The 27534-nt window shown below is 67.7% G+C and overlaps 6 protein-coding genes across 11 annotated transcripts; 3 read left to right on the top strand and 3 right to left on the bottom strand.

The window, feature by feature from the left end:
- Positions 1-545: 545 nt before the first annotated feature.
- INO80B (INO80 complex subunit B) lies at positions 546-5244 on the top strand. Its single transcript, XM_059471389.1, is given in 6 exon segments — positions 546-614; positions 616-700; positions 807-984; positions 1109-1218; positions 1971-2185; positions 3381-5244. Coding segments are annotated over 6 exon segments (1119 nt in total). The 3' UTR covers positions 3843-5244.
- A 750-nt stretch (positions 5245-5994) lies between these two features.
- Positions 5995-7776, top strand: WBP1 (WW domain binding protein 1). Its single transcript, XM_059471390.1, has 4 exons — positions 5995-6127; positions 6196-6298; positions 6547-6708; positions 6975-7776. Exons 1-4 carry the CDS (start codon positions 6065-6067, stop codon positions 7535-7537), a joined length of 891 nt encoding a protein of 296 aa, XP_059327373.1. The 5' UTR covers positions 5995-6064; the 3' UTR covers positions 7538-7776.
- A 110-nt stretch (positions 7777-7886) lies between these two features.
- Positions 7887-10738, bottom strand: MOGS (mannosyl-oligosaccharide glucosidase). The gene is made up of 4 exons (XM_059470974.1): positions 10378-10738; positions 10074-10285; positions 9810-10000; positions 7887-9728 (listed from the first exon to the last, which is right to left on the bottom strand). The coding sequence occupies exons 1-4, from the start codon at positions 10736-10738 to the stop codon at positions 8021-8023; spliced, it is 2472 nt and encodes an 823-aa protein (XP_059326957.1). The 3' UTR covers positions 7887-8020.
- A 491-nt stretch (positions 10739-11229) lies between these two features.
- CCDC142 (coiled-coil domain containing 142) lies at positions 11230-17427 on the bottom strand. Its single transcript, XM_059471151.1, has 11 exons — positions 17247-17427; positions 16851-16947; positions 15225-16538; positions 15049-15135; positions 14570-14734; positions 14348-14502; positions 14107-14271; positions 13911-14025; positions 13663-13840; positions 12742-12950; positions 11230-11485 (listed from the first exon to the last, which is right to left on the bottom strand). The coding sequence occupies exons 1-11, from the start codon at positions 17292-17294 to the stop codon at positions 11244-11246; spliced, it is 2775 nt and encodes a 924-aa protein (XP_059327134.1). The 5' UTR covers positions 17295-17427; the 3' UTR covers positions 11230-11243.
- A 26-nt stretch (positions 17428-17453) lies between these two features.
- TTC31 (tetratricopeptide repeat domain 31) lies at positions 17454-22009 on the top strand. Of its 6 annotated transcripts, XM_059470607.1 has the most exons (15): positions 17595-17731; positions 17817-17924; positions 18050-18303; positions 18382-18465; positions 18582-18650; positions 18758-18901; positions 18984-19215; positions 19340-19430; positions 19511-19652; positions 20327-20428; positions 20510-20582; positions 20677-20818; positions 20899-20973; positions 21465-21567; positions 21649-22009. In XM_059470607.1, exons 1-15 carry the CDS (start codon positions 17617-17619, stop codon positions 21763-21765), a joined length of 1851 nt encoding a protein of 616 aa, XP_059326590.1. In that variant the 5' UTR covers positions 17595-17616; the 3' UTR covers positions 21766-22009. The 6 variants fall into 6 exon arrangements, with proteins under 6 accessions (XP_059326591.1, XP_059326590.1, XP_059326589.1 ...); XM_059470608.1 differs by lacking the exon at positions 17595-17731 and adding an exon at positions 17454-17568 and having other exon boundaries at positions 21465-22009; XM_059470606.1 differs by having other exon boundaries at positions 20513-20582; positions 20680-20818; positions 21465-22009.
- Positions 22010-22695: 686 nt separating this feature from the next.
- LBX2 (ladybird homeobox 2) lies at positions 22696-26346 on the bottom strand. Its single transcript, XM_059471269.1, has 2 exons — positions 26025-26346; positions 22696-23075 (listed from the first exon to the last, which is right to left on the bottom strand). Exons 1-2 carry the CDS (start codon positions 26344-26346, stop codon positions 22696-22698), a joined length of 702 nt encoding a protein of 233 aa, XP_059327252.1.
- Positions 26347-27534: the final 1188 nt, after the last annotated feature.

Below are 27534 nucleotides of genomic sequence, written 5' to 3'. Positions count from 1 at the left end.
TGTTGGGTGAGCATTTGAGGGGTTTATGTGGATATTTGTGTGGGTATTTGAGAGTTTTGTGTGGATATTTGGGATATTTGTGTGGATTGATGAAATCAAAACTCCTCCTGCTGCCCTAGGCACCATCCTGGCATCCACACTCAGATGAGAGATTTTTGTGAATATTTGTGCGAGTATTTGAGGGGTTTATATGGATATTTGGGATATTTGGGTGAGACTTTGAGGGTTTTACGTGATTATATGAGATATTTGGGTGAGTATCTGAGGGGCTTATGTGGATATTTGGGTGGGTATTTCAGAGTTTTGTGTGGATATTTGGGATATTTGGGTGAGTATCTGAGGGGTTTACGTGGGTATTTGGGATATTTGTGCGGGTATTTGAGAGTTTTTGGGTGGTTTTTTGGGGTATTTCTATGGATTGATGAAGCCAAATCTCCTCACCCTGTCCTGATCTCACCTGAGCTCACACACCTGCCGCGGCCGGCCCAAAAGCACCCCTGGCACCGGTTTCCCCCCGGACAGCACACAACGTGCCCATTTCAAAGATGGCGGCAGCAGCGTCACCAGGCCCTCATAATGGGCGGCAGCCAAGCCGGGCGGAAGTGAGTTTTGACCGGAAGTGGGTCCGTCCCGAATTGGGTCCCCCGCGGGCGGATGCGCAGGGCCTGGCGGCGGGGAGCGATGGAGGCCGGCGGGCACGGTGAGAGGCCGCGAGGCCGGGCAGGGCCCGGGGGTGTTGCGGGATCGCTCCCCGGTGCGGCAGAGCCCGCGGGGAGCCCTCGCTGAGCCCGCGTTCCCCCTCACAGGGCAGGAGGCCGAGGCGGGCGGCCATGGCGGCCACAAGAAGAAGCACAAGAAGCACAAGAAAAAGCACAAGAAACGGCACCACCACGAGGCCGGGCCGGCCCCGGGGCCCGAACCGCCTCGGCAGCCACGGCTGCGGCTCCGGATTAAGCTGGGAGGGCAAATCCTGGGCACCAAGAGGTGAGGGGGGAGCAGGGGGCACAGCCTGGGCACCAAAATGGGCGAGGAAGAGGAGGAGGATGAGGGGAGGAAGGGCCGGGCCTGTCCCGTGTGTCCCCCCAAACTCCTCTCTGCTCCCCCGCAGTGTCCCCACGTTCACGGTGGTCCCCGAAGGGACGCACTCGCCGTCCCCGCTGCTGGCGGGGGATGAGGAGGAGCCCAGCGTGCCCATCGAGCAGTACCGGGCATGGCTGGGTGAGCACCGGGGGGACATGGGGGGGTCACAGTGAGGGCTGGGGGGAAATGGGGGGGTCAGAGTGAGGGCTGGGTGGGCAGGGAGGGAAATGGGGGGCTCAGAGTGAGGTCTGGGTGGGCAGGGAGGGAAATGGGGGGCTCAGGGTGACAGCTGGATGGGCTCTGGGGGCTCAGAGTGAGGGCTGGGTGGGCAGGGGGTGTTCTGGGGGGGCTCAGGGTGAGGCTGGATGGGCTCTGGGGGCTCAGAGTGAGGTCTGGGTGGGCAGGGGGAGCTCTGGGGGGCTCAGAGTGAGGGCTGGGTGGGCTGGGGATGGTCTGGGGGGGCTCAGGGTGAGGGCTGGGTGAGCAAGGGGAGCCCTCGGGGGAGATGGGGGGGGCTCAGAGTGAAGGCTGGGTGGGCGTGGGGTTAAATGGGGGGCTCAGAGTGAGGGGTGAGGGGAAATGGGGGAGCTCTGGGTGAAAATGGGAGGCTCTGAGTGAGGACTGGGTGGGCAGGGGGTGTTCTGGGGGGGGCTCACAGTGAGGCTGGGTGGGCTCTGGGGGCTCAGAGTGAGGGCTGGGTAGGGAGGGGGGAAAATGGGGGGCTCACAGTGAGGGCTGGGTGGGCTGTGGGTGCTCGCAGTGGGTTCTGGGGGGGCTCACAGTGAGGGCTGGGTGGGCTGTGAGGGCTCACAGTGAGGGCTGGGTGGGCAGGGGATGCTCTGGACCCCCCCAGGGCACTGTGACCCCCACTTTGTGGCTGTTCCCCTCAGATGAGGACAGCAACCTGGCCCCCTCCCCGCTGCCCGAGCTGGACCCCGAGAGCTGCTTCCCTGCCCGTGAGGAGGGCGAGGAGGAGGAGGAGGAAGAGGAGGAGGAAGAGGAGGAGGAGGAGCGGCGCTGGCTGGCGGCCCTGGAGAGGGGGGAGCTGGATGACAACGGGGACATCAAGAGGGAGGTGGACGAGTCCCTCCTGACAGCCCGGCAGGTCTGGGGGGGCTCAGGGAGCTCCAGATCTGAGGGGAGCTGGGCTGAGGGGGGACTGGGGACCCTCATAACCCCTGGGGCATGACTGGGGGGATCTTGGTAGGGCCTGGGGGTGCTCAGGGAGCTCCAGACCCCAAGGGGAGCTGGGCTGAGGGGGACTGGGGACCCTCATAACCTCTGTGGCATGACTGGGGATGTGGAAGGGATGCTGGGGGGGGTGGGGAGGGGCTGGGGGTGCTCAGGGAGCTCCAGACCCTGAGGGGAACTGGGCTGATGGGGGGGACTGAGGAGCCTCAAAAACCCCTGGGGCATGATTGGGGGGGCCTGGAGGGCAGGACTGGGGGACCGAGGGTGCTCAGGGAGCTCCAGACCCAGGACAAAGCTGGGCTGAGGAGGGATTGGGGAGCCTCATAACCCCTGGGGCATGACTGGAAGGATCTGGAAGGGCTGCAGGGCAGGGCTAGGGTGGCTGGAGTGCTGCAGGAAGCCCAGAACTGCTCTGGGGCTGAGCTGGAACCCTTGGGCAGCGACTGAGGGGATGTGGAAGGGCTGCAGGGCAGGGCTGGGTGGACTGGTGGTGCTCAGGTAGCTCCAGACCCAGGACAAAGCTGGGCTGATAGGGTGCAGGGGAACCTCATAACTCCTGAGGCATGACTGAGGGGGCCTGGAAGGACTGCAGGAGAGGGCTGGGGGTGGCTGGGGGTGCTGCAGGAAGCCCAGAACTGCACTGGGACTGAGCTGGAACCCTTGGGGAGCGACTGAGGGGATGTGGAAGAGATGGAGGGCGGGGCTGGGAGTGCTCAGGGAGCTCCAGACTCAGAGGGGAGCTGGGCTGAGGGGGGACTGAGGAGCCTTATAACCCCTGAGGCATGACTGGGGAGGCCTGGAGAGGGGCTGGGGGTGCTCAGGGAGCTCCAGACCCAGGAAGAAGGGGACTGGGGGGCCTCATAGCCTCTGGTGTATGACTGAGGGGTGTGGAAGGGCTGCAGGGCAGGGATGGTGGGACTGGGGGGGCTCAGGGAGCTTCAGACCCAGAGGGGAACTGAGCTGAGGGGGGTCTGGGGAGCCTCATAACCCAATGGGCCATGACTGAGGGGATCTGGAAGGGCTGCAGGAAGCCCAGAACCGCTGTGGAGCAGAGCTGGAGCTGGGGGTACCTCCCAGACCCCCCTCCGACCCCCCTCCTCACCCCACAGCGCGCGTTGCTGCACAAGCAGCAGAGCCAGCCCCTGCTGCAGCTGCCCATGGGCGCCAAGGCCAAGGAGGTGACGGAGGAGATGCGGGAGAAGCGCGAGGAGCGGGCGCGGCGCCGGCGGCTGCAGGCGGCCCGCAAGGCCGAGGAGAGCAAGAACCAGACCATCGAGCGCCTGACGCGCACGCACAAGGCCAAGGTGCGGGCCCTGCGCGAGCGCCGCGCCCGCCGCGCCCCGTGCCCCGTGGTTCATTACCGCAGCGCCGCCGACGGCGTCACCGTCTCCTTCCCCGCCGGCTTCCCGGTGCCCGCGGCCGCCGCCGCGCCGCCCGCGCCGCCCGCCCAGCCCTGCGCCGTGCCCGGCTGCGGCAACGCCAAGCGCTACAGCTGCGCCCAAACCGGGCGGCCCCTCTGCAGCCTGGGCTGCTACCGGCGCAACCTGCAGCTGCTGCAGAGCGCGGGCTGAGAGCGGTGAGGGGGTACAGGAACTCTCCAGGGGCTACGGGACCTCTCTGGCGGGGGTACAGGACCTCACCAAGGGGCTATGAGCCCTCTGTGGGGGCTACAGATCCTCTGCGGGGGGCTATGGATCCTCGCTGGGGAGCTATGGGTCCTCACCAGGAGCTACAGACACTCTCCAGGGGGCTATGGATCCTCTGAGGCGGTCTCCAGACCCTTACCAGGGAGCTACAGATCCTCTGCAGGGAACTATGAATCCTCTGAGGGGGCCTACAGACAGTCTGAGGGGAGCTATGGGTCTTCTCTGGGGGGCTATGTGCCCTCTGAGGCGAGCTACAGACTCTTACTAGGGGGCTACGGACACTCTCCAGGGCGCTACAGATCCTCTTGGGGGGTGTGGAACCTCTGAGACGAGCCACAGGCCTTCTCTGGTGGGCTACAGATCCTCTGAGGGGAGCTATGGGCCCTCGCTGGGGCCTACAGACCCTCACTAGGGGCTACAGGACCTCATCCAGGGTCTATGGATCCTCTGAGGGGGCTGTGGATCCTCTCTGAAGGGCTATGGATCCTCTGTGGGGGGTCCAGACCCTCACCAGGGAGCTACAGATCCTCTGGGGGGGGGGGGGCTAAAGATCCTCTGTGGCGGGCTATGGGACCTCTGTGGGGGGCTACGGACACTCTGAGGAGAGCTCTGGGCCCTCTGCAGGGGCTACCGGCCATCTGTGGTGGGCTACGGGACCTCTGAGGGGGCTACAGGACCTCACCAAGGGGCTACAGACACTCTGTGAGGGCTATGGATCCTCTCTGAGGGGGCTTTAGATCCTCTGTGGGGTTACCCACCCTCACCAGGGGCTATGCATCCACTCTGGGGGGGCTATAGACCCTCTGTGTGATCTGCAGACCCTCATCAGGGGACTATGGACGCTCCCTGGAGGGCTATGAAGCATCTGTGGGCTCTACAGACCCTCTGCGGGGAGTACAGAACCTCTTTGGGGGTCTATGGATCCTCTCTGGGGGGCTGTGGATCTCCGGGGCTGTGGAAGCTTTGCCGTGGATACAAGGGCCAGACCACACGGCCATATGGAGTTCCTGCATTGTCCACACGGACACAGAGTGCTGGAAGAGGAACCTGTGGGTCTGCACTGTGGGGAGCTCCAGACCTTCCACGTGGGGCCAGAACAAGGAGATTCAGAATGTCCATCATGGATACAGAGGCTCTGGCCAGGCCACCCGGAGAGCTGCAGTTCCTCATGGACACCTGGAGCTCCTCCAAACGGAGGTGGAACCTGGGATGTGGAGCTCCAGAGGGCTCCGGGCTCTCCACCGTGGACACGGAGGGTTGGGGACCCCGGCAAGGACAGAGGGTGGTCCTGAGGTGGCGGAGCTGATTAAAAGCTGTTGTTGAAGGAGCCGTGTGTGAGTCTGCTGGGATGGGGAAGCAGCCCGATCCCCCGGGAACGCTGTGGTAAAGTCCGACACCCCCGGGAGCGCTGTGGTTCAGTCTTACACCCCCGGGAGCGCTGTGGTACAGTCCTACACCCCCCGGGAGCGCTGTGGTACAGACCCGTCCTCCCCCAGCTATGGAATAGCCCCACTCCTTCCCCCCGCGGTGCGTTATGGTCCGTCCCGAGTAGGCGAGGCGCTCTCCGTCAGTGCCCCTTGGTCGTGGCCCTGCGCGGCGGAGAGCGGCGACGCTGATTGGTCGGACACTTTGCCAATCAGACTGACGAAGGGCGGTTTGCTCGCCAATTGGTTGCGCTGTGCCGAATGCCCGCCCCGAGGCGGGCCGGGAGGCCGCGCCCTCCGCCGAACTTAGGACTGGGCCACCATTGGCGAGCACCGCTGTCAGTCAGAACCTGGGGGCGGTGCTCTGTCTCCGGTTGGTCCCCATAGCCGCCAATCATGGAGGGGGCGGGGCTCGGCTTCTTTGTCTCTGTTGTTGGGCGTGAGACTCAGGCAGACGGCGAGCGATTGGCTGCAGCCGGGCGGTGGCGGAGGCGCCGATTGGCTGCCGGCTGCGGAGCGTCCGCTGATTGGCCGACGGTGGCCGCGGGGGCGGGATTTCGGGCCGGGCGTGATGGCGGCGGCGACGGCCCCGGCCCGGGCGGCGGCGGCCGCGGGGGCCGCGATGGCGGCGGCAGCGGCCACGGGGCGGCGGCGGCTGCTGCGGGCGGCGGGGGCCGCGGCCGGGCGGGCGCGGGGCCGCGGCGGGCTTTAGGCGGCGGCGCCATGGAGCGGCCCGGGAGCGCCGAGGGGGCCTGGGCCGCGCTGCTGGGCCGGCAGCACCCGCAGGTACCGGGCGGGCCGGGGCTGGGGGGGCTGCGCGCGGGGCTGCGGTGACGGTGCGGCCGTGCCCGCAGGCCCGGGAGTTCTGCCCGGGGGTGAACAACCGGCCCTACGTGTGCGAGACCGGGCACTGCTGCGGGGAGAGCGGCTGCTGCACCTACTACTACGAGCTGTGGTGTGAGTGCGGCGGGATCCCGGGAGAACCGAGGGGAACAACGGGGCCTCCGGGCGGGCTGAGGGCTCGGGGCGGAGCCGGGACTCCAGGGAGCTCAGGGGCTGTGTCGGGGCTGGGGGCTCCGGAGGAGCTGGGAGGGACTGAGGGCTCTGGGAGGTTCTGGGGGATCCCCCGTGTGGAACGGGGGGTCCGGGGGTTCGGTGGGCACGGGGGTTCGGAGTGAACCGGCTCCGCCGCCCCGTTCCCGCAGGGTTCTGGCTGCTCTGGACCATCCTGATCCTGCTGAGCTGCTGCTGCGCCTTCCGGCACCGGCGGGCCAAGCTGCGCCTGCAGCAGCAGCAGCGGCAGCGTGAGATCAACCTCATCGCCTACCACGGTGCCTGCCACTACCCGCCCTCCTCGGGGGACCTCCGTGAGTGACCGGCTGCTCAATTTACCCCGAACCCCCCAAACCCACGGGGGGTGGAGACCTCAGTAGATCGGGACCCCCAGCCCCTCATACCCCACATCTTCACGGGGGATCTCAGTGAGTCAGGACCCCCTGTGCCACCCCCCATTATCCTGGGTCCCCATGTACACCCCCAGCCCTGTGCCCTCCATCTCCATCCCCTCGGGGCCGTTTGCCGGTGTTCCCCCGGTGTCCCGGGTGTCCCCTGACCCCGCCTCTCCCGTCCCCAGGGCTGCTGGCCTCCTTCAAGCTGCCGGCGTACGAGGAGGTGGCGCAGCGCCCCGGGACGCCGCCGCCGCCCTACAGCCCCGGGAGCCCCTCGCTGTCGCCGGGCTCCTCCGGGGGCTGCAGCTCCTGCTCCTGCGGCTGCTCCTGCGCCTCCTCCCCCAGCAGCTCCTCGCTCTCGGCGCCGGGCACCGACGAGACTGACCCGGAGCCGGGCCCGGGCACGGGGGGTGGCAGTACCGGCCGTGATTACGGCTCCAGCAGCACCGGCACCGGTGCCAGCTGGGACCTGCCCCTGCCCGAGGAGCTGCCGGCCCGCGGGGGCCCCCCCAAACAAGCGCCCCCGGATTTGTGTGAGGCCGAGGGACACCGCTGCTCCAACACCGAGGGGGGAGAGGGTGAGGCGGGCAGAGCTGTGCCGGGGGGATGCCCCGGGCGGCACCGGCGGCTCACGGGGGATTCGGGCATCGAGGTGGGCCGGGGTGTGGAGGAGGAGGAGGGTGAGCCTGAGGGCTGTGGGGGAGCAGGGGGTGGTGGGGGGCCCGGCTCACCTGTGCTGCCCGTCTGAGCCTCCCCACAGGACCCCCGAGTAGGGTCTGGACTCATCCCTGGGGGCCCTCGCCCCGAGTGACGCCCACCTTGCAGTGTGGTGGGGTCCTGCTGGAGCCCCCTCCCCTCCAAACTGCTCCTGGGGCCTCCCCTGTGATCCCGGTGCTGCTGCCCGGGGGGGGCCCCATCGCCCCATGGGGGTGGGTGGGAGGTCCCGGCGCGTTCTCTCACCATTAAAGAGATGTGAAGTACCACTGACATTTGTGGTGGGTGCACTGGGCTGAGTGGTGACCCCTGACTCCACAGGAAGGGGCAGAACATCCCCCCATGGCACGGGGGCCAGCAAAGGTGACACCGTGACACCCTGACACAGGTGGCGAGAGGCCACAGTCATGGAGGTTTATTGCAGGGGAGGCAGGGGGGCTCTGGCACTGCCCCCCAACACCTCCCCTGGCCCTGAGCACCGCAGGCAGGCAGGCAGGGGGCACAGGAACCCCCCACATCAATAGTCCTCAGCCATGGCCAGCACCACGAGCGCCGACCAGCCGGCGAAGGGGTGACACCCCTGCCCGGTGCCATCGCTGTCCCGGTAGTGCTCCCACAGGAACCCGGTGGCCTCGTACTGCCGGAACACATTGGCCACGAGGTTTTGCCGCAGCTCCCGGTAGAGCTTTGCCGCTCGCTCCCGGTGCGGCCCCTCGGCCCGCGCGTACCCGTGCAGCGCCCGCAGCGCCAGGAAGTTGATGTTGACCCAGACCGAGCCGCGCCAGTAGGGGGGGTCGTGCTCGGTGTTGCGCCGCAGGTACAAGGGGCTGTCGCGGGCCAGCGAGCGCAGCCCGAACGGCGTCCACAGCTGCTGCTCGCTGCTCATGGAGCCCAGCAGCGCCGGCAGCCGCGGCGAGTCCGCCCGCAGCAGCTGCAGCAGCAGCGGGAACAGGCTGACGTAGCCCAAAGCTGCCACGAATTGCAGCCGCGGCGCCTCCCGCACCTCCCGCCGCAGCTGCGGGGCCGCCGGGGGCCGGCCGGGCACCGGGGCCGGGCGGTGCCAGCGCAGAGCCACGGCCGAGCTGTGGTTGCCGAAGTCGGCGAAGGCGCCCAGCTCGGGTGCCCAGTGCAGCCGCTCCAGCAGGGCGTTGTCGCTGAGGGCGGCGGCCATGTCGCGATAGGGCGCGTGGGGCTCGCCCAGGCGCTCGGCCAGCGCCGCCAGCACGCGGGCGCCCAGCGCCATCCAGCAGCGCAGGTCCAGGTGCCGCTCCTGGGCGGACGGGTGCGAGGCGCGGGGGTAATCGTCCAGCCCCGACGACAGAGTCTTGGGGTTCAGGAAGCGCTCGGGGTCGGGGTCGCGGCCGCGCCAGCGGAAGGTGAAGGGCTCGGGGCCGGCCTGCGTGCGGTTGAGCCACTCGAACCAGGAGCGGAGGCGCGGGAAGAGGCGGCGCAGGTAGGGCAGGGGCGCGTCGGGCAGCAGCCGCTCCAGCGCCAGCAGCAGCGTCGGGGGGTTCGCCGTCTCGCTGTGCTGCAGCACGAACTCGGGGGGCACGCGGGAGCGCGCCTCCTCCCCCAGGATCTGCTCCCGCGGGATCCAGCCGTCGGCGTTGAGCAGGTCGAGCCAGTGGGCCAGGATGTCGCGGGCCAGCGCGGGGTCCCAGCGGGCCAGCAGCAGCAGGTGGAAGCCCTCGTCCCACAGGAAGCCCCGCGGGAAGCAGGAGCGCGAGGGCACGGCCGTGAACAGCACGGACTCCATGCCGGGCAGCGGCTCCTCGCGGTGCTCCGAGCGCAGCAGCGAGCGGCCGTGGAAGAAGCCGATGCCGCCCAGCATCTCGCTGAGCGCGGCCTGGGCGAAGCGGCGCTGCGGGAGGGACACCCCGCGTGTCCCCAGCCCAAAAGTGTCCTCAAAGCGTCGCTCGAAGGCGGCCGCGTGCCGGGCCAGCGCCGCGCTCAGCGCCGGCCCCGCCAGCCGGCCCTGCCGCGCCCCCGCCGCGCTGCCCGATTCCAGCGTCACCTCCAGCACCGCCGGCGGCTCCAGCGTCACCTGGTGCAGCAGCAGCTGCCCCCGCGGGGGCTCCCCGGGCAGCCCCCCGGTGCTGGACACCCCGAAAAAGCGGCGGCGAGGTCGGCCCGGCGGGGAGAACACGGAGCTCTCGCGGAGGCTGTGCCGGACCAGGTCGGTGAGGCGGTGCAGCCCCGGCACCCCCGCGGCCAGGAAGTTGTAGCTGGGGGGACAGGAGAGTCAGGGATGGGGGACACGGTGGAGACATGGGGGTAGATGGAAGGGACACAGCCCAGACACTCACCTGGCGTACTTGGGCCCCTCCCCGCCCTCCCCAGTGGGCAGCAGGAAGGTGAGGGTGAAGTCCCCGAGCTCCTCCGCCATCCCTGCCACAGCCGCCAGCCGTGTCCCGTTCTCCAGCACCGGCCGCAGCGTCCCCTGCCCGTCTGTGGCCACGTAGAAGAAGAGGGACAGGAGAGGGGCCGGGCCCTTGCCCTGGGGAGGAGGAAGAGGAGGATGACAAAAGCTCCCCGGCATCCCAACCCCTCTCCCACTTTTACCCCCTCACCTCCATCTTTGCCGTGACCCGCCAGCTCCAATCGCCGCCGTGGTCTCCCCCCGGCTGCTTCACGAACTCGGTTCTCAGCAGCAGCCCCTCATCGCGGATCTCCTGCACTCCGAAATTCTCCCCGTCGTGCATCAGCCACCCGTATCGCGACACGCCGTCGTTCTGCTCGCTCGTGTGCCGCAGGTTGCCGCCGTGTTGGAGCCACATCAGTCCTGGAGGGGCGGGGAGGTGTCAGGGGCGGCCTCGCGGTGCGAGCGGGGCCGGGCGAGCCCCGGGCCGGGGCAGAGCCCCCCGCGCCCCTCACCGGTCACCACAGCGCGCGGGCTCCGCGTCTTCATCCCGAAGTAAACGTGAGGCCGGTACGTGCCCCAGAAATAGGTGGGCGACGCGAGAGGCCCGGTAGATCCGGGGGGGACGGCGGGGGGCGCGGGGTGCGGGGTGACCAGGCGGGAGGCTTCGCTCCACCGCTTCCACCCGGCAGCCGCCGCCGCCAGACACAGCGCCAGCGCTGCCGCCGCCGCTGTGAGCGCCAGCGCCGTCCGGCCCCGCCCGGAGCCTCGCTGCGGCTTTTGCTGTTGCCGCAGTTTCGGGTCCCGGTCCCGCAGCCGCTCCCGGGGCCGTTCCCGGGGTCCATCCCCGCCGCGCCGCCGCCGCTCGCCCGCCATCAGGGCAGTCGCGCTGGTGACGGCAGCGCTGCGCCAGCTGCGGCCAGGCCCGTTCTGCGAGCGCCCCCTGACGGGCGGGAGGACCAGGAGCAGGCTCAGCCCTCCCGGGGACACCGCTGGCACAAAGTGACCCCGAGGCGACAACGACACCGCACGGTGTTCCCGAGCTGCCCTGCCACCCAGTCCACCTCCTCACGTCTGGTTTGTTATGCCCGTTGATCTCTCCGGGGATACCCAAAGGACCCCCAGCCTTCCCTAGGATCACCCTGGAACCCCAGCTAGGCACCCGCGGTGCCCCCGAGGACCCCAAGGGAATCCCACTCTGCACCCCCAGTCCCCACCAGTCTCCCCACTAAAGTCCCAATTAGATCCGGCTCACCCACCAGCAACTGGTCCCAGCTGGAATCCCAGGATCACAGCCCAGGGATGCCAGACCCCACACCCCACTGTCCCACCCGCAGACACAGCCACGGTGCCACGGTGGTGTTTGCAGGTTTATTGCAGCTCAGCCCTCGGGGCTGTTCCCCACGCACGGCAGCCCTGGCACGCGCCAGCGGCGGGCACGGTGCAGCCGCAGGGACAGCCACTGCTGCTGGCTGCCCGGGAACGGGGACTCAGGCCGGGACGGGACATCGGCCTCTGGAGACACAGGGGGGGTCCCTGGCACTGGGCCCAGCCCCTCCAGAGGGTCCAGGCCAGGGAGAGGGTCCAAGGATGGTTCCAGGGGGTGGGCACCTTCGTCTGAGCCTGGCAAGGGATGGGTAGGTTTGGGATAGGTTGGATAGATGGATAGGCTGGGTCCTGCTTCTGATGGGAGTTCCTGTCCCCATTCCAATCCCATTCCCATCCTTGTCCCTCTCCCTGTCCCCATCTCCTGATCCCTATCCCATCCTGTCCCATTCCATCCCCATTCCCATTCCAATCCCATCCCCATCCTTGTCCCAATCTCCCTATCCCCATCCATCCTTCTCCCAATTCTCCACCCAGTCCCATCTCCACCCCATTTCATCCCAATCCCACTCCACCTCATCCCATCCGATTCCCATTTTATCACCACCCTAACTCATCTTCATCCCAATCCCACCCCATCCCATTCCATCCCCTCCCATCACGTCCCCATCCCCACCCCATCCCCATTCCAATCCCATCCAGATCCTTGTCCCTCTCCCTGTCCCCATCAGTCCTTGTCCCATTCTCCTTCTTCCACCTTGTCCCATCCCACACCCATCCCCATTCCAATCCAATCCCCATCCTCGTTCATCTCCCTGTCCCCATCCATCCTTGTCCCAATTCTCCACCCAGTCCCATCCCATCTCCACTCCATTTCATCTGAATCCCACTCCACCTCATCCCATCCGATTCCCATTTTATCACCACCCCATCTCATCTTCATCCCAATCCCACTCCATCCCACACCATCTCATTTCCATCCCCACCTCATTCCCATCCCCATCCCATCCAGATCCTTGTCCCTCTCCCTGTCCCCATCCATTCTTGTCCCAATCTCCTGATCCCTATCCCACCTGTCCTGTCCCATTCCATCCCCAGCCCATTCCAATCCCATCCCAATCCTGGTCCCTCTCCCTGTCCCCATCCATCCTTGTCCCAATCTCCCCATCCCCATCCTTGTCCCCATCAGTCCTTGTCCCATTCTCCCTATCCCTATCCCTATCCATCCTAGTCCCAATCCTCCACCCTGGGCCATCCCATCTCCTCCCCATTTCATCCCAATCCCATCCAGATCCTGGTCCCTCTCTCTGTCCCCATCCACCCTCGTCCCAATCTCCCGATCCCTATCCCACCCCATATGCACCCCATCCCATCCCCATCCTACCCCATCCCCGCCTGTCTCATCCCCTCCCACCCCATGCCCCACCCCATTCCCCATTCCCCACCCTATTCCCCATGCCCAGCCCATTCCCCACCCTCCCAGCCCATTCCCCACCCCATTCCCCATTCCCCGCCCCACTCCCCAGCCCATTCCCGGCCCATCCCGCTCTCACAGCAGCGCCGGAGGCTGCCCCAGGTGCGGGGGTGCCCCCCGAGCCCCCCGGGCTGCTGCAGGAGGCAGCGCACGGCCGTGTCCGTGTGCCGGAACACGCAGAGGGCCCGCAGCGCCTGCCGCGCCTCGGGGGCCAGCCCGGAGCGCTCCGAGCACACCAGCTCCCGCACGGCCTCGAAGTCCCGCCGCAGCTGCAGGGCACCCTGCAGGCTGGCACGGGGGTCAACGGGGGGGTGCGAGCCCGGAACCCCCAGCAGGACCCCACAGAACCCCCCGGCACCGCCACCACACGCTGTGACCAGCACCGAGATCCTGGTACTGCCATCGCACCCCATCATGACCCACAGAGCTTCTGGCACTGTCACCAGAGCCCCCAACACACCCGTGGGACCCCCACAGAGCCTCTGGCACTGCGATCAGACCCCCACGACCACCACTGGGACCCCACAGAGCCTCTGGCACTGCGATCAGACCCCCACGACCACCACTGGGACCCCACAGAGCCTCTGGCACTGTCACGACAACCCCCAGGACCCCCACGGCGACACCATCAGTGGGACCCCAACCTGCCACTGAGCCCCCTGCCCTGGTCGGGCATTGGACATTGGACCCCCAGCACTGCCACTGGGACACCTGGGACTGCCACTAGGACCCCCCTGAACCCCACTGGGACCCCTGGAACTGCAACTGGGACCCCTGGAACTGCAACTGGGACCCCCAGGACTCCCCTGGGACCTTGGAAACTGCCACTGGGACCCCTGGAACTGCCACCGGGACCCCCAGAACCCCACTGGGACCCCCCAGGATGCCACTGGGACCTCTGAAACTGCCACTGGGAGCTCTGCAACTGCCACTGGGACCCCCAGGACTACACTGGGACCCCTGGCACTGCCCAGAGGCCATGTCCCCCCATTCCCAGTACCTGAACTTGATCCGTCGGGTGAGGATGTGATCCATCCAGGCCTCCAGGAAGGCTGTGGTGACCCGTGCCAGGGTGGGCACCTGGGCATCGTGGGGCAGGGCCTGGGCACCCTGCAGCACCTGCCCCAGCACCGCCTGCACCGCAGCCGCTGCGTAGGCGCTGGGGGAGCTGGGCAGCTCTGGGGGACACAGGGACACAGGTCAGTGAGCCCCCAAATCCCCTCCCAGCCCCCCAGCCCCAGCACCCACCAGCGCGGGGCCCGAGCCGCCAGTGCCGGCCCAGAGGCATCGTCTGGTCAAAGATCTCGGCTGAGAGCCGCTTGCAGCTGGTGGAAAACATCCAGAGCACGTCCCCGGAGAAGAGCTGGGATACAGAGGACACAGGGTGACACAGGTGACACAGGCATCCCAGTACTCAGACCACCCTCCCACAGTCCCACCAAACCTGGATGCTGTTGGCCACGTCACGGATCTGCCGGCACAGCTGGAGCTCCCACGGGGATCCCAGGCTGGGGGGTGGCTCAGGGGGGCTGTCCCCAGGAATGTCCCCTGGCTCTGGGAAGGTCCTGCTCACCTGCAGCATCAGCTGCTCTGCCTCTGCCTTCAGCACCTGGAGGGGAGCAGAGGGAGTGAGCCCAGCCCTGCTGTGTCCCCCCAGCCCCCTGTACCCCCGGTGCCCCCCATACCTGCAGGTCTCCCTGGGTGAGCAGCAGGAACTGAGGCAGGGCCCAGGCCGCCAGGTACCGCCCGGCCCGGCCCGTCAGCCACGCGTGGGCGGCCGCCACCGCCGCCAGGCACCGGCCCAGCACCTGCAGCCGCAGGCAGAGACCCCCGGGGGGGGCTGCGGGGGGGGTCAGCACAGGGAGGACCCCCAGAGCCGCCTGCCCCCCTCCCCAGACCCCTCTCACCGTGCGGGCGGGCGGGCAGCAGGCGCAGGCAGCGCAGGGCCAGCGCCAGGGCTGGGAAGAGGCACCGGAGCTGCTGGGCTGTGCGACTGCACCCCGGCCCTGGGGACCCTCCTGGGGACTCCAAGCACTTGTCTGAGAGCCCTGAGCCCAGAGCACGGGTAAAATCTGGAGGAGAAACAGTCAGAATGCCCCAACATCTCCCACTTGCACCCCACACGCCACCCCATATCGCATATCTAACCCTTTATGGCATACCCCATTCCCTCACCCCATATCCAAGTGCCCCACATCTTGTACCCCAGACCCCACACTCCACCCCACTCCCCACCCCATATTGCATATCTGACCCTTCATGGCATACCCCATTCCCTCACCCCATATCCACCAAGTACCTCACACTGTCCCACACCTTGTACCCCAGACCCCACACCCTACCCCACACCCTGCCCCCCTCCCTGTGGCCCCCCCAGTCCTCATACCCGTGTCCCAGCTGCAGAGAACACCCCGGCACAGCAGCTTCAGGCAGAGCCGTCCCAGCTCCTCCCGGCACTCAGCGGGCACACGGGCTGTGGGGACACAGCGGGGACACAGCGGGGCTCAGCGTGGCACAGGGACACCCCAAGGGACCCCGCACCCCCCGTACCCCCACACGTACCAACAGCCAGCGCACGGCTCAGCTCCCACGCCGCGGTGACGGTGGCACTGGGGGTGGCAGGAGGGGTGCCCGGGCTGTCCCCCAGCACAGCTCCCACATTCTCCCAGAGCAGCAGGCGGTACCGGGCGCTCAGGGTGGCGGCCACGGGGCCGCGGGCAGCATCCAGCCACCGCACGGCCTTCCAGCCCCCGGCACTGCCCGGCCGCAGCCCCGCAGGCTCGGGGCTCTCTGACAGCACCGGCTGCCACAGGCTGTCAGCTGAGGCCACCAGCACCCCAAAAACGTGTCCCATCAGCTCCTCGTCCTCCTGGCACAGTGCCTGCAGCTCAGCCGCCAGCACCGCTCCAGAAGGTTCTGTGTCCATCTCAGCCGTGGGTGGCCATGGCACCCCCACATCCTCCCAGCGGACGTGTCCATCCCTGACATCCCCACTCTGGGGCCACAGGAGGGGCCGGAGCCTCTGGGCCACGGCCCGGCCGCGCTCGGCCGCCAGCAGCCGCAGCACCGTGCCCACCGTGAAGGCACCGGGCGCCCTCACCTCGGGGCCCAGCTCCTCGGCCAGCGCCGTCACCGTGCGGTTGTAGATCTCCAGCCCCTGGAAGAGCTCAGCCAGGCCGTCAGCAGCCAGGGCGGGATTACCGGGGCGGCCCAGCTGCCGCAGCCGTGCCTCGATGTGGTGCCCGGTGAGGCGCGCGGCCGTCACGGCGGGCAGCAGCAGCGCCCAGCGCACGTGCAGCACGGCCTGGCCCCGGCGCTGCGGCAGCGCCCGCAGCCACGCGTCCGCCCGCAGCCGCCGCAGCAGCGCGGCCCAGTGCCCCGCGTGCCCCCGCAGCTCCGCGCACAGCTCCCGCAGCGCCGGCAGCGCCGCCTCACCGGGCTCCGGTAACGCCTGCAGCCGCTGCAGGAAGTCGGAGGAGGCCTTGAGGCGTCGCGTGAAGTCGCGGGCCAGGCGGAGCTGGTGGCGGTGCTGCAGCAGCGCGTGCAGGGTCGCTCCCCGCTCCGCCACGCGCCGCCGCACGGCGTCCTCGGAAAAGTCACCGGCGCCGCTGCCACCGGGATGGGGCCGCACGTAGCCCAGGAAGGTCTCGGTGCGAGGGTCCTCCCAGACGCACAGGCAGCGGCGCAGAGCTGGGAAGGTTTGCTCCAGCGGGACCACGATGGACGCGGCTTCGTCCTCGTCCTCGTCGTCGTCCTCGTCGGTGTCACCGCGCCGGCTCCACCGCGGGGACAGCAGGCGGCGCAGTCCCGGGGTGACGCTGCGCAGCATGGCCTCTGCCCGCTGCAAGGAGCGCGCCAGGGGCCCCCGCGACCCGCCTGGGGGCACGGCACCCTCAGGATGGGGCGGGGACCACGGTGTAGGGTGGGCACCCCCAGTTTGAAAACCTTGTTGTGGGGCAGCACTCTGTCATCACTGTCCCACTGCCACCCTAACCCTGAGATCCCCAGGACCCCACTGCCCACTGGGGTCCCCACAGCCAACACACGCCATCAATGCCCCCACAAGGACCCTGGACCCCATTAGGATCCTCCACACTCCCCCCAGGACCACGCATCCCATCGGGATCCCCGCAGCCCCCCCAGAACTCCACACCCCCTTGTGCTCCCCGCAGTCCCCTGGGGTCTCACCGGGCTCGGGGGGGTCCCCGCGGGCAGCCCCATCGCCCGGTCCCGGCCGGGCCGTCAGCAGCAGCAGGATGAGGCCGCCCAGGCCGGCGTCGCCCACCTGGAGGGGTACGGGAGGCTCAGGACCCCCGGGCCGGTGCGAAGGGCGGGGTCACGCGTGACCACGCCCACTACCGCGCGTACCACGCCCGCGCCACGCCCCCAACCGGCTCCCGCTGTGGCCACGCCCCCTCGGTGCTCGCCACAGTTGGCCACTCCCTCGCCCGCGCCCTGCACCGTTGCCATGGAGACGCAGCACAGCCTAGGCCCGGTGCCCCCCCCGCCCGCCCCGGTACCGGCCCGGCCCCGCCGCTGTCCCGGGAGGGGTGTCCGAGCCCCCCCTGTGCCGAGCGGCCTCACCTGCAGGCAAAGCTCTCCGCCGCGCCGCTCAGCGCTGCCGGCGTCCATGCCGGGCCATGCCGGGGGCGGCGGCAGCAAAGAGGCTTAGGCCGCGCCCTCGCTAATCCGGGGGGCTGGGCCAAGCTGGCCGCCAGGAGGGGCCCGACGTGAGGGGCGGGACGAGCAGCGGGGGCGGCCGAGCCCACGGCCTTGCGACAGGCGGGGACGGCGGGAGAGGATGAGGAGCGCCGGTCCCATTCCGTGAGGGCCCTGCGGGCCGCCGTCCTGCCCGCACCCAACATGGCGGCGGGGCGGCCTCAACCGGAGCCGTGACGTTGTTCCGGTAGGACCGTGATGCAATCCCGTGCCGCGGCGGCGGCGGCTCGTGGCGATGCGGGGCTCGGGCGGGCCGCGGGAGCGGGACGGGCCCGGTCTGGGCGGTTTCGGGCCGGCTGCCGCTGCCTGCCCCTGGGGCTGCACGCTGGGCCCCGCTGGCTGGAGCGGCGGTACGGACCGGGCGGGGGAAGCCCAGAGCGCGGCCCGGTTTCGGTTCCGCCTCCGCCGGCTCATGGTTGTTTGTGCTCCTCACAGCGCCCTTCTGCCCCCGGCACCGCATGTCCAGCCTCGCCGACCTGCCGGTGCCGTCCCAGCCGGTGATTAGGTATAAGGAGAGGGAGGTGTGTCTGCTCTGGGATGACGGTGAGTGCGGCGGGGGCTACCGGGGATCGCCGCGCTCGGGAATTGCTCGGGGAGCGGGAACGGCGTGGGGACAGCCGGGATCCGGTGCCTGGAACTGCTCCTCACGCACCCCGCTCTCCTGCCAGGCCCCACGGTGGATTACTACCCCCTGGATATTGATGATGATGATGAAGATGGTAATTACGATTACGATGAGGACGAGTTCGCCGCAGGTTTGCAGTTCCTGGACGTTCCGGTGGCGGAGGGAGCCGTGCCTTACAGCTACTGCGGCTTCCGCAAGTCCTTCCTGTGCTCGGAGCCGCCCCGGACCCCTCCCACCGCCCTGGACGCGCGGCTGGACCGGCTGCCCACGCCCCAGCGGGCGTGGCCCACGGCTGAGGTGGGCAAAATCCCCCCGATGTGCCCCAGGGTCACCAGAGGGTCCCCGGAGCTGTCCTGACTCAGGTAACTCCTGCAGGAGGCTGACAAGAACGCTCAGGAGCTGATGGAAGAGGAGGAGCGGGCCAAGAGGAAGGCAGAGAAGAAGAAGCTGAAGAAGAAGGTGAGTGAGCCCTGGGGGGCGGTCACTGCCTCTTGTTGTGGTGCTGCCAGCCAGTCCCTGAGCTGAGGGCTGAGGCTGCATTTCTCTGCTCGTGGGTTCACGTTCTTCCTTTTCAGAAACAAAAGGACCGAAAGAAACGGGAGAAACTGGGTCAAGAGCAGAAGAACAAAGAGAACACTGACCCAGTGAGTGACCAGGCCAGCCTGCTCGTGCTGTTCTAGGGGTGCCCAGAGGTGATGGGGCCAGCCAGCACCCCTAAGCCTGTCACCTCACCCCCTCCCTGTCCTTGCAGAGCCCCCCAAGTGGCCCTGCAGGCACTGGGCCTCCCTCAGAGGGTGCTGAGGACGAGGGGTGCTGCCCAGAGCCCTCCCCGTGCCCTGGGGACTCCACTGTGCCCTCAGAGGAGTCTGGCCCAGAGGACACAGTAGTGGCAGAGGTAAGGGACAGTGTCCCCATGGGGGCCATGTGGGGCTGGGGGTCCCAGGGCTCTGCCTGCCCATCCATCCCTGCTTCACCAGGAGGAGCTGGACCTGAGCTGCACTTTTGTCTGTAAAGCCCGGGAGAAGGCAGGGGTCAGGCTGCCCCCCCCGGACACTGACCACTCCCCTGGGCCACAGAACGCGGTGGAACCAAGCAGGAAGGTGCCAGAGAAGGGAAGTGGGGACCCTGTGGGGACACCTGTGTCCCCTCAGCCCCCTCAGGCCAGCCCACCCAGCCCCAGCACGCTGTCACAGAGCCTGGCGCTTGCAGGTCAGTGCAGGGACCCCCAGAGGGGCCAGGGGAGGGCATTGAGGGCTCTCCCTGCTTCTCCCCAGCTCAGAGGGGCTGTGCTAGGGGCACTGTCCCTCCGTGTGTCCTTGTGTCCCCTCCCCAGGCCACGGCATCGAGGCAGCCCAGATGGGCCAACACTCTGAGGCCGTGTGGGCTTTCACCATGGCCCTGGAGCTGAACCCCCGGGAGTACCGGTGAGCAGAGGGGCTGGGGGTGACCTGGGGGTGCTGGGCTGGCAGGGCCCGGCCTCAGTGACACCCCCACACCCCCTCAGGCTCCTGGGGAACCGCTCCTACTGCCTGGAGAAGCTGGGGCGCTACGAGGAGGCGCTGGCGGACGCGGAGGCGGCGCTGGAGCTGCAGCCGGGCTGGCCCAAGGGCTCCTTCCGCAAGGGCAAAGCCCTCAGGGGGCTCCAGGTACCTGGGGGGGCTCCAGGGGCTGGGGAGGGGGCTGGGGTCTTGGGGGGGCATGGCTGGGTGAGGGGCTGTGGGGTTCTGGGAGTGAGTTGTTGGAGACAAACTGGGGGATTTGGGGTGCCAGTGGGTGTGGGGAAGTGGAGGGGCTGCAGGGTGCTGTGGATGAGGGGTGCATTAGGTGTGAGTTGGGGCTGGGAGGACTGGGAAGAGCACTGGCTGTTGGTGGGGTGGGGTAGGGCTGCACTGAGGGGGGTCAGTGAGGCTTTGAGGTGCCATTTAGGCTGGGTGGGGCCTGTAGGGAACTGGAGGAGCTGCAGGGTTCTGTGGATGAGGGGTGCATTAGGTGTGAGTTGGGGCTGGCAGCACTGGGCAGGGCACTGGGGCTGCTGCAGGGTGTTGGTGGGGTGGGGTAGGGCTGCACTGGGGGTGTCAGTGATGCTTTGAGGTGCATTTGGGTTGGGAGGGGGCTGTGGGCAACTGTAGGGTGCTGTGGATGAAGGGTGGGCTGGCTGCATTTGGTGTGAGTTGGGGCTCAGGGGACTGGGCAGGGCACAGGGTGTTGTGGGCTGTGCTGGGGGATATCAGTGAGCCTTTGAGGTGCCATTTGGGCTGGGTGGGGGGCGTGGGGTGCCTGTGGGGGCAGGCAGGGGCTGCAGGTGCCCCCTGGCCCCCAGCGCTACGCCGAGGCCGCTCGCACCTTCGAGGAGCTGCTGCTGCAGGACGAGGCCTACGCAGAGGCAGCCACGCAGCTGGAGGCCTGCAGGGCCCTGCTGCAGGTGAGACCCCCCTTTCCACACCCCCTGCCCCTGCCCCCTGCCCTGCTGTGCCCCCCACGCCTCACCCCTGTCCCCTCACAGCAGTGCAGCCGCCCCAGCGGTGTCCCCGAGTCCCCCTTCCTGATCAAGGCCAAGGAGCCGCTGTATCTCCCTGGTAAGGGACAGGGGTGGGTGGGCTTGGGGGGACCCGACCCCCGGGGCTGTCCCTGTGTCCCCAGTGATGCTGAAGCCCTGTGTCCCCTCGGCAGCAGGATGGACAACCAGGAGCTGCCAGGACGCAGGTGACAAAAGTGTGACAGGAAGCAGTGGCAAGACCCCAACAAAAGACTCAGAACAGGCACCTGCTGTGGCCAGTGGCTGCCCAACACTGCCACCGAGCCACCCTGCCAGGTATGGGGGTCTGGTGGTCTGGGAGGGGGCTCAGAGTGGGGCAGTGCTGGCTCTGGTGACACCAGGATGGCTCTTGGCAGGGACTGCTTCCCGCTCTGGGTGGGCAATGTCACCTCCCACATCACTGAGAAGGTGCTGCGTCGTGCCTTTGGCCGGTGAGTGACCCCAGGGCTGCTCCTCCTGCAGGACCCCAAACCCCTGGTACCCCCTGGTGACCCCCAAGCTCTGTCCCTGTCCTCGTGCTCTGCTGGTTCTGACCTGCAGGGGATCCTTGGGGAGTAGTGTCTGACTGATGCACTGCCCCCAGGTTTGGGGGGGTCTGTCCCACAGCTTGGGGTGTCTTTAACTGTTTCCCCTCAGCTTTGGGAGTCTCTGTTCCCTCTCAGCTTTGGGAGTTTCTGTTCCTCCTCAGCTTTGGGAGTCTCTGTTCCCCCATCCTGGAGATTTGGGGGTGTCTCACTCTCTCCATCCTTGGGTGTCATTCACCCTTCCCCAGCTTTTGGGGGTTGCTAAAGTTGCTTTACACACTTAAGAGTCTCTGACCCTCCCACCCTGCAGTTTTGGGGCATCTCTAACCCTCCAGCTTCCCATTTAGGAATCTCTAACTATTGCCCCCCCAATTTGGGGGTCTGTGTGTGTCCCCCAGGTTTGGGGAGATTCGCTCCGTGCGGCTGCTCCCGGGGCGCCGCTGTGCCTTCATCAACTTCCGTGGCAAAGCAGAGGCTGAGGAGGCCTTCAGGGCCATGCAGGTGAGCTGGGGGCACTTGTGGGACCCCCCTGCACCCCTCAGGGACACACCTGTGCCAGCTGCCAGCTCCTTGTGTCCCCAGGGTGCCACCATGGAGGGCAGCAAGCTGCTGCTGCAGCTCAAGCACCCAGCCCACGCCACGCCGGCCCCCGTGCCCCGTGCCAGGGGCAAGGCCACCCCCGGGGGGCTGCTCAGCTGACCCTGCTCTGCTGGGGGCACCCTGGCAGCCCCCCCTCACCTGCCTGGACCTGCCCCTGCCTGTGCCTTGTCCCCCACTGCCAGGGGTGGGGATGTCTCCCCGTCCTGCCTTGGGGGGTGCTGGGGGGGTCGGGGCCCACCCTGCAGCCCCTTGTGCTGGGGGGGGTGGGCCTGGGCTGTTCCCCAGGGCCCCTCAGGGATTTGTAGCAATTTGGGTTTTCTAATAAAGCTGAGATTTGTTTTTCTCTCTGGCCTTTCTTTGGGCTGGTGTCACTCAGCCTCTCTGCCATCTCTGTGTCCACCCTGTGTCCCCCTCTGTCCCTTGTCACTCCCCATGTCACTCCAGCCCCGGAGGACAGCAAGGAGGGGGGTCTCCACTCCCCTTTATGTCACTGTTTGGTGACAGGCGTGAGATCAAATACAATTTGATTAATATGCAAATTGAGGGGGGCAGGGGCGGCCGCAGCCGGTAATTAATCACCGGTTAAAACAAATTAATGCCCGCGGTGGGAGGTGCTCGCCTGGAAAAAAGTGGGGGTGGGTGGGTGGATGGAGGGCTCTGGGGTCCATATTAAGGTGTTGCCTTTATTGCAAATATTTACATCGGGGCCGATAGAAAATAAAATTTAAAAAAAGAAAAAAAAAAAAAAACAATGGAAAGACAAAAAAAAACCCAAAAAGCCGCAAAAGGGTGCACGGAGGGGGCGGGGCTGGGCTCGGATTCTTTCGGAACCGAACGGAGCGGGTGTGGCGGCGCCGAGTGCACCCGAACTGAGCCGAAAGGAGCCGAGTGCACCCGAACTGAGCCGAACGAAGCAATCTCGGCCTGACCCGACCCGAGTGAATCCGAACTCAGCCGAGCCGGCCCGAGTGAGTCCGAACGGAGCAGTCTCGGTGCCACCGGATCCGAACGGAGCCGAGCGCGCTCGGCTCAGTCCGCCACGTCGATCTCCTCCTCCGAGAGCTCGGCGGGCTCTGTGGTCCCGGTGCCGGGAGCCCCCGGGGGCTCGGGCAGCCCCGCCAGCTGCTGCAGGGCGGCGGGGGGCAGCGCTTGCAGCGAGGCCACGTCCGCCCGCAGCTCCTCCAGGTCCCGCTTGAGCTTGGCGCGGCGGTTCTGGAACCAGGTGATGACCTGGGCGGCGGAGAGCGCCAGGCGCGCCGCCAGCGCGTCCCGGTCCACCGGGGAGAGGTAGCGCTGCCGCCGGAATCGCTGCTCCAGCTCCCGCAGCTGCTGCGCCGTGAACGCGGTCCGGGACTTGCGACGCTTCCTGCAGGGAGGGCGCGGGCCCGAGGCGCCCGGCGGGGACGGACCTGCGGAGACAGCGGGGTTAGGGCACGGAGAACGGGGAGCAGCACCGGGAAACGAACCCGGGGGCCCGGCTGGGAAGCGCCTGCGGGGGCAGGGCATCGCACCGGGAACGGCACCGGGATGCCCGGCGGGGAAGGGCTTATGGGGCAGGGTACCGGCACGGGGACCTGAACAGCACCGGCACCGCGGGCCTCGAGCTGCGGGGGCAGCGGCGTCGGGTCAGAGACACCGGTACACGCACCGGGCACGGCGAGGCCCGGCCTGAGGGCAGGGCAGTGCCGGGGCACCGGGAACTGCCGCCGCACCGGCCCCGCCGAGCCCTGCGGCCGCGTCCCGGCCCTGCCGCCTCCCGGTGGAACGGAGACGAACCGGCCCACGTGGAATCGAAGGCAGACGAGCCAAACCGAGTGGTGCCCAGCCGAACCGAGCAAACCGAACCGCGGCCGGTGCCGGCAGCCGGGACTCATCGTTCCACAGCGGCCGCGGCCGTGTCGGAGTCGCCGCCGTTGCGACCGGGGCTGAGACGCCCGTGTACCTCCGGCGGCTGCTCCGGGAGCCCGGAACGAAGCTGGGAGCCACAGCAGAAAACCGGGATCTTCCTTCTCTGCCATTCCAGGAGAACCGAGGCCGTGCTGGTCCCCGGTTCGATCCGGTCGCCTCTCCCGGCCCCGGTGCTGTCGCTGCTGCCCCAGTGACCTCGAGAACCCCGGCGAGACGCGACCGCCGCCCCGGGCAGGGCTGCTCGCCGCCGGCGGATCCCGATCGCTTTCCCCGCTGCGGCCCCCGGTCCGTGCCAGCCCCGCCGCTGCCGGTGGCACCGGTAACGCGGCTCGCTCGGGCCGTGCGTGCCCCAGTACCGGCGGAGGCTCCCGGGGTCTCTCGCAGCGCGGACTCCTCGCTCGGTAGAGGAGCCCCGGGCGGTCCCGGCCGAGTCCGTGGGTCCATCCCGGTAGCACGGCTTTACCGTGGTCACGGAACCCCGATCCGTGCCGTGTTCGTCCGTCATTCCAGTAACGGAGCTTCCCCTCCGCTCTCGGAGCCCCGGTCGGCCCCGTTTCTGTCTGTCCGTCCATCCCGGTAACGGGGATTTACCGCCGCTCAGGGAGCCCTGATCGCTCCGTTGTCAGTCCGTCCTTCCGTCGTTTTCGTTCATCACGGAAGCCGGGGCTGTCCCGGCTGTGTCGGTGTGTCCGTCCCGGTACCGGGTTTTACCTGAATTACCGGCACCTCCATCTGCCCGCCACTCCCGGCTCGTTCCGCCGTTACCCGCGGCCGGTTCGCCACCGGGTTTTGTTCATTCCGAGATCCCCGCTCGGCGTGTCCGTCTGTCCGGCCGGTACCGGAGCTTCACGGCCGCTCCGGAGCCCCGATCGCTCCCGTGTTTGTCCGGTCCCAACGAGATTTTTTCGTTCATTTTTATTAGTCCCGTGTCTGTCCTTCCGTCCGGCCGGTAACGGGGATTTACCTCCGCCCCGGGAGCCGCTATCGTTCCGGTTTTTATCCGTCTGATCACCCGGTAACGATTTATTTCGTTTTTCTTTTATTTTTCGATTCTTTTTCTGTCGATCTGTCCGTCCGGTAACGAACCTTTTACCTTAATTCCGGGAGCCCCGATCAGCCCCGTTTTTGGCCGTCTGTCCGTCCCGGAAAAAGGAATTTTTCGCCCCCGTTCTTGTCCGTCTGTCCACCCGGTAATATTTTCGGGCGCTTATTCCGTTCCTTGCCGTGTCCGTCTGTCAGATAACGAGGGTTTTTACCTTCAAACCGGGAGCCCGAGGCGTCCCCGTTCTGTTTGTCTGTCCGCCCGTTAACCGGTTGGTTTATTCGTAATCACAGGATCGCTGCTCTGTCTGTCTGTCCGCTATGATGGGTTCCTTAATTACCGGAGCCCCTCTCCGTAATTAGGGAATGTTTTTTCCCCGTTAATTACCGGAGTCTGGCTCCATCCTCGTCCATCTGTCCGGCCGGTAACGGAGGTTCGGTTACTCACGGGAGGGCTGATCCAGCGGTCCGTGTCCGTCTGTCCGGAGGGTTTTTCGTTACCGGCGTGAGTCCGGTTGTGCCCAACCGTATCCGTTAATTACCGGCACGCTGCTCTGCCATGACTGTCGGTCTGTCCGTCCCGGTAATATTTTTTTTTCACGTTAATCACGGAGACCGTCTCGGTAAGGGACGGTAATTATTTTTCAGCGTTAATTACCGGAGCCTTTTTCGGTCTGTCCGACCCGGTAACGGTTTTATTCATCCCCGTGCTTTGCCTGTCCGTGTGTCCCTCGGTGTGAGGGATTTTCCGTTAATCCCGGAGACACGATCTGTCCGTCCGTGTCTGTTTCTCCAACCCAGGAACGGATTGTTTCGTTCCCGGAGGCGCCGTGCTGTCTGTCTGTCGGTGTCCGCCCGTCCTCCCGGTTCTGCCGAGCCCGTGAGATGTGGGGCCGGTTCGTGAGCGGCCGTCGGACCCCGCCGGTACCGGGCGGCTCGGGCAGGCCGAGCCCCGGACGGCGGCTCGGGGCCGGTACCGGTTTCCGTTACCGGCGGCCCCGCGCTCGGTCACGGTCACGGTCACGACTCGGCGGCGCCGATCCGCCGCCCGGTCCCGCGGCTCCCGGTAAAGCTGCCGGTTCTCCCGGAGCTCCTCGGTGCCTGTGGCGGCTCACCGAGGCCGGGGCTCGCTCCGGTTCCCCGTGTCCGGCCCCGGGATTCTCCGTCCCTTCGGGCCGAGGCTGCCGCGTGTCCCCGGTGTCCCGGCCGAGCACCGGCGGCTTCTGGGGCCTCGCAGCCCCGCTCGCCCCTCTGGGACAAGGAGGAAACTTCCCGGGACGGGGGACGAGGGCCGTCCCTGGCCTCGCCACGGCCGCCCCGCCGCCCTCCAGCCCCGCCACCTGCCCGGTGCCCGGTTCCCGTTTCCCGGTGCCCGCCCCGCTCCCGGCCGAGCCCCCCGGCCCCGGTACCTCCGGCCGCCTGCAGCATTCCCAGCTCCAGCCCCTGGAAGGTTTTACTGGCGAGTTCCTCCAGCGCCCAGAGCGGCGAGGCCGGGGCGCAGCCGCCGCCGCCGCCGCGGGGCCCTGTCGGGGCGGGGGGGGCGGCGGGACCGGTGCCGGTGCCCGGGGGGCTCCCGCCGCGGGGACGTCCGAGGATGTCCTCGATGCCGAAGGGGGTCAGCGGTTTTGTGGTGTTGGCGGGGGGCGGGAGCCGATCCAGGGGGCTCCGCCGGTGGCCGCCGACCGCGGCGGGCAGCGGGGGGGAACCGGCCGCCTCCCCCGCCGAGGTCATGCCGGGACCGGGACCCGCGCCGAGAGCGGGACCCGCCGCCGCCGCCCCCCCCCCCCCCCCAGCCCCGCGATTCCCGTTCCACCGCCTTAAAGCCCCGGGATACCGGGAGGAGGAGGAGGAGGAGCCACCGAGGCCCCCCCTGTCGAGGCGGGGGGGGACCGACCCCTCTCCGCCACTACCGGGGCGCTGCCCCGCGCCTCCCCCCTGTTGTCTCCCCCATTTTAACCCACCCCAGCGCGTCCCCCCTCCTCCTCTGCTCCCTCCTCATCCTCACCGCGGCTCTTACCCTCACCCAAAAATTTATTGGCTCTTTTGCTCTAAAATGCCCCATAAAAGTATCGGGGCCGCGGCTGGGAGTGATTAAGCCCTTTTGGGTGGGTTTTGGGTTTCAGAGCCATAAATCCCCCCCCCCCCCCCCCACCTCCGCCCCCCAGCCCACCCCGCCACATTCCCGCTGCCCTTTCCCGGTACAAATAGCTCCGGGATTTCGGCCGCTCGTAAAAATCCCGGGATGCCGCACACGCAGGTGAGGCCCGGCTGGCGACGCCGCGTCCGGATTATCCGGCGGCTTTGGGGCTGGGGGAATCCGAATTTCCCCTCCGGAGCGGTGACTCGGTACCCCCCAGGCCCAATCCCGCCGGGTGTCCCCATGGATGTGTCGCCGGGAGCGGGGACACGGCGGGGTCACGGGGGTCACGGCGGTAATGAACCTGCGGCCGGTGCCGGGGCCGGTGCGAGCTCACGGAGCCGCCTTGGGGGAGCAGGTGCAGGGGGATCGGGCAGCGCCGATCCGGGATTATGGAAGTGGGGAGGGGGCGGGAGGGAATGAAGAGGGTGGGGGGGGGGTGGGGGGGGATGGATTTTTCCAATCTTGCTGACAAAGGCAGAACGCGATCTCCCGGCTGGAAATCGGAGTTTGACAAATTCAACCTTGAAATTTCCCAGCAGCCGGAGCAATTAAAGGCCGGCGGGTGCGGGGGGGAGTGGGGTGGGGAAGGGGGGGCTCGTTTTGGGAGAGGGACACGGGGCCCCTCGCACGGCGGCGTTTGCACGGATTCCTCGCACGCGGCTTTTGTCCTCTCCGCAGGGCGCGGGGAGATGGCGGAGCTGCCGCGGCCGCGCGTGCCGCCGGTGCTCACCGGGACACGGAGCCCGTGCCGAGCTGGGACCCCCCATTCCCACCCCCAC

Source organism: Ammospiza nelsoni, chromosome 4 (assembly GCF_027579445.1).
Source record: "Ammospiza nelsoni isolate bAmmNel1 chromosome 4, bAmmNel1.pri, whole genome shotgun sequence".
Taxonomy (NCBI): Eukaryota; Metazoa; Chordata; class Aves; order Passeriformes; family Passerellidae; genus Ammospiza; species Ammospiza nelsoni.
The sequence above is the reverse complement of the archived record's forward strand: the minus strand, read 5'-3'. Positions and strand labels throughout refer to the sequence as shown.